Source organism: Dipodomys ordii, unplaced genomic scaffold (genome assembly GCF_000151885.1).
Source record: "Dipodomys ordii isolate 6190 unplaced genomic scaffold, Dord_2.0 Scaffold198, whole genome shotgun sequence".
In the NCBI taxonomy this organism is placed as follows: Eukaryota; Metazoa; Chordata; class Mammalia; order Rodentia; family Heteromyidae; genus Dipodomys; species Dipodomys ordii.
The window spans coordinates 703,043-712,402 of NW_012267414.1; the positions used below are offsets into that span (position 1 = coordinate 703,043).

Consider the following 9,360-nt stretch of genomic DNA (forward strand, 5'->3'; position numbering starts at 1 on the left):
CAGGCTGCCTGGTCCTCCTGCGGGTCTGGGGTGGGGGGGCGGGCAGGCCGCCTGGTCCTCCTGCGGGTGTGCGATGGGGGGGCGGGCAGGCCGCCTGGTCCTCCTGCGGGTCTGGGGTGGGGGGCCGGGCAGGCAGGAGGCAGCTAGTGCCTGGCCAGAGGGCCCTGCTGAATTTCTGAGTTACTCTGTGTGCAGGAAAGGGTAGCCCTTGAATAGGTAGCTTCAAGAAGGACCGTATGAATTGTAGCTGGAAGAATCTAGACTACTGAGCATGTATTGATCTGGATTCTCCTAACTAGAAACCAGTTTTTACAGACAGCCTGACGGTTTTACACCGGTGGGTGGGAAGTGTGCGTGGAGCGGGTGACACGGAGGTCCGGGACTGTTTTGGATTTGCCTCGGTGCTTGTGTGTTCGCAGGTGTGCCTTCTTCCTGTGCATCCTCCTCCTCCCTGGAAAGCATGCTTCTGTTTAACAGTCCTGTGGGTCCTGGCACTCCCACCATTGAGGACCTGACGTGGCATTCGGCCTTCTTCAGGAAGCAGATGGGCGCATCCTTGGCCCCGTCGCTGAAGAAACTCCATAAACGAGACCCGCTGAGACCCGGGAGCATGGGCAAGGCCTCCCTTCGACGGCCGGGCCTGGCCGGGGGGCGGGGCGGGCTGGGGGCCCCAGGCGGCTTTCTGAACTTTGAAAAGACCTTTGCAGATGCACGCTTCCTATCATCAGCACAAGAGAAAAATGGGGTTGCGACGCCAGACCATGGGAAACGGAGAGACAATCGCTTTCATTGTGATCTCATTAAAGGCGACTTGAAGGACAGGCCTTTGAAACCGAGTCACAAGCCTCTCAGGTCCACAGATTCATCCCAGAGGCACCCGGGCAGCCCCCGCGTTGCCACTCTGCCCGGGGCGGGGCAGTGGGCGCCCGGAGCCCGGAGGGAGGGCGTGCCCAGGTGCAATGGCTCCCTGCTCCGAGCCAGCGGTTCCCAGACTGCAGCCCAAGTGCCTACCACACCTGCCAGCCCGGTGAAAAACTGGGGCGGATTCCGGATTCCAAAGAAGGGGGAGCGGCCGCAGCAGGGAGAGGCCCCTGAGGGGCCTGGCCACCAGCACACAGGCTGCCCGTACCTCAGCCTGGGCCGGGCACCGGCCAAGGACCGGGCTAAGAGCAAATTAAAATCTGACCACGAGAATGACGGGTACGCCCCGGACGTCGAACTGAGTGACTCTGAGGGCGAAGCATCGGAGAAGAAATGTCCACAGGCCAGCGGCCCCCTGGGCAGGAGGGCGGACTTCATCCGGAGGAGCATCTTGGCCTCCTGATGGCCGAGGGGGACAGACCCCCCGATTCCCGGGCTACACACACATTTACTTACAATTCAGATTGGGTTTTTTTTTTTTTTCAGAGTCATTTATAAATCACTGTTGTGAGAAGTTTGTGTTATTAGCAACTTGTTGAGAAAACAGAAGAGTAGACTAACGTAGGACAGCTAAGGTCAGAAGCTGAGTGTTAAGGGTTACAAGAAGGCAAGGCTTCAGTAAGCCTCTGCATACTGTGTTTCTTGCCCTCTGCATTCTTCCAAAGCACAAACTCTGGGTTCCCTGAATGTACAGAATCCTATCTAGTTCTGCAGAATGGACTGACACCCTGTGGAGACCAGGGCGCCACGCACAGCCCTGAGGTGTGTTCCTAGGACTGGTCGATTTTACAATCACTCTGGCCCCCAAGGCCATTCTTGTTGCATTGACAGTGTGCAGGCCGCAGCTCTGGGGCCCGCCTGCACCCCGCGTCAGGAGAGCTGGCAGGAAGGGGGCTTCTGGAGGGCTGGGCGTGGGCCATGCCACAAGGCTTGGGGAGCCAGGGAAGACGCCGACGGCCCCACTGCCGGGAGCCCGCGCGTGGCCCGAGACAGTTGTCCAGTGCCCTCCAGTCCTTGGCCACGGCCCGCACCTTTGCCTTCTGCCCTCCAGTGGTCGTCCACGGCCGCTCACTCCCCAGAGCCAATCACTAGTGCACATCAGGGAACCCGGGCCTCCATCACGAATGGGTTCCCTGAGGAAACAAGAAGTGAGGTTATATTTTAAAACTATAGAAAGGCAATAAGTTGCAATAAGCTCTTACCATTGACCTAGTTATATAGACAAGAGGTTGAAATGCACCCAGGAATAGGTTTTTGGGGTCAGAGTTCTTATTTGTAACTTGGACTTTCTAATTGCAAATGGCAATAACTAGTAAGTTATCAGCAATAATAAGTTTAGCATTAAATTTGAGAACAATGTTGTAGTGCATATGTATTCAGAAACTGGGTAGTGTTAAGGTCCTGTTAATTTTCTTTGGAATTCAATGTCGTTGTGAGTCAAACTTACGGGAAGCTTAAGCAGCAATGAGATTTAGAAGTACGGGCGTCGGGAGCCAGCCCAGCGTCCCCCACACTGCCCCACAGTCAGTCAGTGCCAGCGCTTGCACTCCGGGTTCATTTACATGTCTGTCCTCATTGGCAGCGCGGTTCTGCTGCTTAGGAGCGATGCTCCGAGCACTGTCGTTCACTGTCGCGTCTTCCAGGTGACTGTCAACCGCAAGGCTTTGTGAGCTCTGTCTTGCTATGCAAGTTTTATCAGATGATTGGATAGCAGATCTGGTGCATCCCTGTTGTGTGTTTGACATGTTCAAACCAAGTCTTCACTTTGCCAAGTACACTGTAGCTCATTCAGGGGAGGGGAAAGACTGGTCTTTAGACGGACTGCTTTTGAGCCCTGAGGCTCATTTCAAGAGACTGCTGTCCTAAGTAGCTGTTGCTGTAGGCGGCGGAGGGTCTTATCCAAGTTGCACGTTTGCTAGTAGCATAATTTATGGATTTTTTTTGTAATTTTTGCATACGAGCAAAACCCTTCTGGACAGAGGAGAAGGTTGGACTCCACCTGCAGCTGTCTTTTGATGAAGCTCTCGGTGAGAGGAGGGTTGTAGAGGGGTAATCTGTGAAGCCATAGAAAGAAAATCTAAATTAATGCAGTGTGTGGCCTCTCACCACTCAGAGGCACCAGACTCATTTGCACTATTTAGGAATGCTAGTTTTGTGCAAAAAAAAAAAAAAATGCCTTACCTGTTTTCCCCCACATTTAGGTTGAAAAGCTTTCAAATGTTCCAAGTTATGCTGAACCAAAAAACAAAAGAAAAAACCCACAAAAAAAAAAACAAAACACAAAAATAAAGTCCATCCTTTATAGTCCTGCTCTGAAATGCCAGTGGTGTGCAGTCTCTGGACAGCAGGTGACAGCTTTGTCGCGGACAGCCCTGCCGCCGCCGCCCAGCTGCCCACTGCCTTCTATTAGCATTGGAACCGTTGGCTTTTTCTTTTTCCCTTGTGCATCCTGACCAAGAAATACCTTTGATTATGATCAATGTATTATGTCAAAATGTAGGCTAGTTAAGCTTTTGTAAAGTTGCCTGGAGTGTCATTTATTAGGTTATAAACACAGGACTTAAATGACGGTTTTATGTGTTGTGTACAAATCTAAATTATTTTAAAATGGACAAACTTGTCATTACATTTGTAACCTTGTACAGAGGATTTTTCACTATGTGCCTAGCTTGGTGTCCATTCAACTGAATTGAAAAAAAAAAAGAGGTGCATGAAGAGCTACAAATCAGAAATTAATTAAACAAAGTCTATGTAGAGATGACTATTTTATATTACACGGCCCAGTCCTGTATTTATTTCTACCCCCTTTTTGAAAGTATTTATAAAACTAGTTGAGGACAACTGTATTTTTTGTTGAACTATTTAGTAGAATTGTGCCTTTTTGTCTGTATGTGAATAAATGCTGTACATTTTGCAATACAGTCACGTCTTTGGGAATCTGATGTGCTGAGGGCCTCCACCACCCACGGCGGGCCGGGCATGGAAAGGTCCTGCCAGCATAGTTCTGGGTCTGGAAAGATCCAATGGTTGGAACAATCAGGCGTTAGAGACAGAAAAGCCCGTGATTCTGGTCCTATAAAGAAAGAGACGGTCTTCATGGTGGTAGACAGCAGGGGCCGCGTGCAGAGCTGTGGTGTGGACACAGGTGGCCAGCGTCGACTTGGACACGAGAGACAAGATGCCGCGTGAGGGAGGTGGGAAGGCTGCACTCACAAAACGCCTTTCAACTAGTTTTCAAGGTGACTCTGTGGAGTGTTGCTGTTTGGTCTCACTGTGCAAACAGGGTTGTCCACGCCACTCACTGAAGACTTGTCCAGGGACACAGCCCGAGCCTACAGCTGCTGCATGCAGAAACGGCCACAGACTGAACACAAGCAGTGAAGCCGGGGAAGTTCACGTGTCCCCGTGGAGGCTGTAGCTCGCGTGTCCCGTGTTGCTGTAGTTCACGTGTCCCGTGTTGCTGTAGCTCGCGTGTCCCGTGTTGCTGTAGCTCACGTGTCCCGTGTTACTGTAGCTCGCGTGTCCCGTGGTGGCTGTAGCTCACGTGTCTCCGTGGTGGCTGTAGCTCATGTGTCCTGTGTTGCTGTAGCTCGCGTGTCCCGTGGTGGCTGTAGCTCACATGTCCCGTGTTGCTGTAGCTCACATGTCCTGTGTTACTGTAGCTCACGTGTCCCGTGTTACTGTAGCTCACGTGTCCCGTGTTGCTGTAGCTCGCGTGTCCCGTGTTGCTGGTGCTGGTGTCCTCAGGGAGAGCACATTCCCAGGATGACTGGTAATCAGATTTCTTCTAAAAGTTGGGCCAGCTAATTTTGGTGTGCGTGTGGCGGAACTACTAAAACCTAACTCTCCTCGCTTCTCGTAACTTACTTGGTTGGCTCCAGAGAGAAGTAATTGTGATTCAAGCACCCAGGAGCCACAGGGAGGCTGGCACAGGTGGCCACACTGACCTGAAACGTGCCCCAGACGCAGGTTTTCACCCAAGCAATTAGAAAGTGGCTTTTCCTGGTGACACACTGGCGCTGGCCAGTTCACACAGGCAGCTGGTGACAACCTTGGCTTCAGGTATAAGGCACCAGTTAAAGGCCTCACGTGAACTGAGAGCTAGACCGTCTGCGGTGGTCAGTGCCTGCCTTATTCTGGGAGCCAGTCACACACGCATTGATGGAAGCCCATTCACAGGTGGATTCTGTGCATCGTACGCAAAGGAAAGCTATCTACACCTGACACAACACTTGCAACTTCAATCATTTAAGAGCAATTCATGACTGTTATCCTGGTCCTACTATTCATGTATCACGAACACTTTAGGTTGAGCCAAACCTCCAAGTCAGCATTTTCAAACATAACACACGATGAATCTGGTTATTTTTACATCTGTAACGCCAGTGCCAGTACTGGCAGGATCATGGTCTGAGGTCCTGAGCTATACAGCGAGAATAAACCCAGCCAAAACCAGCTGAAAACTAAAACCATTTACACAGCGCCAAGTGGCGAAGTGCACCATGTGTTACTCCTAATGTGTATGACATGTGATTCCAGATGTGTTTCTACATGAGCTTCCCAACATGTCAACACATGGTCCTGACGTGTCACCACGTCCTGGCATTGCACTAAGTGCCTGTGTTTAGTGTATTAACGTTGAGCACGTGTCTGTTAAGTATTGTATTTATTTTTGTTGAGACCATGTTTGCTTAGTAACTTTACCTTTGTTGAGCTCATACATTTGTTTGGTGTATTTATGTTATGCTCATGTGTTTGTTAAGTAGTATATTTATGTTGAGCTCATGTTTGTTAAGTGGTGCATTTATGTTGGAGTCACAAATTTAGTCATTTATGTTGGGCTCACATGTTTAGTATATTTGTGTTGAGTGCATGTGTTAAGTAGTGTATTTATGTTGAGGTCATGTATATTCACATACGTTGACACATGTGTTTGTTGTGTAGTGTGTTTATGTTGAGCACATGTGTTTGCTGGTTTAGTACATTTATGTTGAGCGCATGGTTTGTTAAGTAGTGTATTTGACGTCACGTGTTTAGTATATTCACATATGTTGAACACATGTGTTTTTTGTGTAGTGTTTGAGTGCATGTATTTAGTATATTCATTTATGTTGAGTGCATGTGTCTGCTGGTTTAGTACATTCATTTATGTTGAGCGCATGGTTTGTTAAGTAGGGTATTTATTTACCATTACAGACTCCCTGCTTATCTCACCTTCTTTTTAATTTTCTCCTCCCACCCTGTCTTGAGATCAGGTATTTATGATAGTTTCAACTCAACTATTCTAAATAAATATAATTTTGCAAGATCATGCTTGAAAATAGTGTGTTTTGAGCCAGGCACTGGTGGCTCACGCCTGTCATCCTAGCTACTCAGGAGGCTGAGATCTGAGGATCGCGGTTCAAAGCCAGCCTGGGCAGGAAAGTCTGAGAGACTCTTTTCTCCAATTTGTCAACTGGGAGCTGTGTCTCAAGTATCAGAGCACCAACCGTGAGCAAAAATGCTAAAGGAGTCAGAAGCTGGTGGCTCACCCCTGTCATCCTAGCTACTCAGGAGGCTGAGATCCAGGATCATGGTTCAAAGCCAGTCTGGGCAAGAAAGTCCATGAAACTCTTATCTCCAATAAAACGGAAAACTGCAAGTGGCTCTGTGGTTCAAGTGGTAGAGCGCTAGCCTTGAGCTGAAGAGCTGAGGGACAGCGCCCAGGCCCAGAGCTCAAGCCCAACAACCAACAAAAAAAAAAAGGAAAAACAAAAAGCTAAGTGATAGCACTCAGGACCTGAGTTCAAGCCCCAGTATCAGCACAAAAAATATACTGTTTAATGAAAGAACTCATGTAATACTGTTTAAAACACCAATTGTTGGATATAATTTAACAACTATAAAATTTAAATTTAAAACCTTCAAAAGCAGGTATTTATTATAACTTCCTGTGCTTAGGTAATTTCTACTGACTTTAGCTTATATCTACTTTTCTAGGTTAAAAAAATTACCACATAAATCCCACTAGATAGGATAGTTTTAGTAGGAGATAACTGAACGTGCTTTCTGGACTCAGGGCAAAAATAAAACAACAAAGCTAACTAGCACTTGTTCTCGGGCTGGTGAGGAAAACGGTGTCAGTAGGAGATAACTGAACGTGCTTTCTGGACTCAGGGCAAAAATAAAACAACAAAGCTAACTAGCGCTTGTTCTCGGGCTGGTGAGGAAAACGGTGTCAGTGTCTCCGGCTGTATTTGGATCTGTACTCTCCCATCAAGAGCCGAGGTCAGAGCAGACCTGCGTCCACAAGAAGCAGGGAGGTTTAGCAGTCACACCTCCCGGCTGACCGGGGCTCATGCCCTGGCCAGTCATTGCTCCCTTACAGTCAAAGTGCAGATGTGGCAAAAAATAAAATGAACAGTACAATGTGGCAAATACATGAGTTCTGCAGACTAAAGATGCAGAAGGGGCCAGACACTGGTGCTCAGGGGCTGAGGTCGGAGGGTCCCTGTTCAAAGCCGGCTGGTGAGCCATGTTCAGACGGTGCTGGTGCTGCAGAGCTCGGTGTGCAGCGCGCCACGCACTGTCCACTGCGTTAGAAGGAAAAGAGAATACCTTCCTGGCAGGAGTGAAAATAAACGCAGATGTCCAGCACTTGATAGACCCTGAATACATATCAGCAGACTCTTCCTAGTTCCAAGGGCCCTCCGACGGCCTGGAGCATTTACAAAATGTGAGTATAACTGGCTTCTCTTCTAGAGTTTGTATCATAAATGGAAGTGCTAGGTTCTTGTCTTTATTCCTTACAGCTTCAAGTGCTAAGTTCTTCTTTATATATGCTTTGCTGACTAAAAAAAATTATCCTCTGAGCCGGGCGCCGGTGGCTCACGCCTGTAATCCTAGCTACTCAGGAGGCTGAGATCTGAGGATCGCGGTTCAAAGCCAGCCTGGGCAGGAAAGACTGTGAGACTCCTATCTCCAATAAACCACTAGAAAACTGGAAGTGGTGCTGTGGCTCAAGTGGTAGAGCGCTTGCCTTGAGCTGAAGAGCTGAGGGACAGTGCCCAGACCCAGAGGACTGACCAAAAAAAAAAAAAGGACCATGCTGTCATTAAGTAAAAATATGAAATAAAAATTTCCAGGGTGCCTTCTCAATTGAATGAAACGATTTAGCAGGCACTTAATGGCATGGCTGAAGCGGTAGAGCACTGGCCCAGCAAGCGCAAGGTCCTAAGATCCAAACCCCAGTACTGCCAAAAAAATAAAAACCAACTGAGAAGCAATCCACCACAGCAACTGTCTAAAGAACAAAATGGAGAGAGGTACAAAGGAGTGTAGGAGGGACAGGAGAAGCCGGAGAAGTACAACTACCAAGAACGCCGGGCCGGAGGACGCCTTGGCTGTGAGGTCTCACCGAGCAGAAGAAAGGCCATGCAGACCGCAGCGCTGAGAGGCCGGCAGGCGCGCAGGGCCCTGGCCCGAGCGGACGTTAGAAGGCCAAGTCCTTCCTGATGCTCTCAGTCTGGATCACAAGCAGAAACGTGGGCAGGTTCAAGGAGCACGGTGGCAGGTGGAGGAGGTGGTGGCTAGCCTGCTCTAAGCTGGGACTCGGCTCTCTCCAAGGTGTTTCGAGAAGACATGGGCACCCTGTTCATCTGAACTGTAGCTGACACACACTGGAGGTTTCTGGAACATAAGATGTACTGCAGTAAGGAAAATAAGGCAGACACACTCCATGCGCTCAGAACTCACCAATGAGGAGAAAATCGGGCGTGAAAATGACCCACAGTACCGCCAGTCCTGTTTCTCGGATTAGTGATAAAACCTCTGAAGGAAGTGTTTGATTTCAGTAGGCTCAATTTCTGCCTGTGATTCAGCTTCAGAGAAAAAAATAAGGGCTCACAGTTTCAGGTTGCTCTCATGGAAGGACCGACTTCGTTTTTCTCACTCTGAACACGGAGAGCTCTTGTGTGCTTCCAAGCCAGGGCAGCGCTCTGGGCTGCGGAAGGGAACCCGAGAGCTCTTGTGAGCTTCCAAGCCAGGGCAGCGCTCTGGGCTGCGGAAGGGAACGCAGTTGGATGCCATGTCTGCTTCTCAGGGATTGAGTAAACTGCTCCACTCTTGGACATGTATAATTTACACTCTTTCTGATCCTCTCAAGACCCCAAAGAAAGGCATCACAAGTTTACACATTCATTATGCTTCGATTTGGCTTATATACACGGTGTATAGAAGCTACTGACTGGTTCAGTGAGTGGATGTGCAATTGCACATGGATGTACACTGGCAGGGAGACCAGAACTTCTCAGCCCAGGTCTCAGATCCAAGCCCTATGAGAACGTCAAACAGGTGTGTACAGTGTCGGAAGTCATCTGCTACAAAAAAGTACTAGCTGGGTGCCAGTGGCTCACACCTGTAATCCTAGCTTCTCAGGAGGCTGAGATCTGAGGATCGAGG

General features: G+C 49.0%; 1 protein-coding gene across 1 annotated transcript in view; it reads left to right on the forward strand.

Moving 5' to 3' along the window:
* The window catches only part of Jade1 (jade family PHD finger 1), a 52,731-nt gene extending 50,871 nt beyond the window's left edge, over window positions 1–1,860 (forward strand). Inside the window, exon 11 of the mRNA XM_013034881.1 lies at window positions 420–1,860. Within this exon, the coding sequence (XP_012890335.1) occupies window positions 420–1,324 (905 nt within the window). The 3' untranslated portion in view covers window positions 1,325–1,860. The remainder of the gene's footprint in view (window positions 1–419) is intronic.
* The last annotated feature ends 7,500 nt before the right edge of the window (window positions 1,861–9,360 follow it).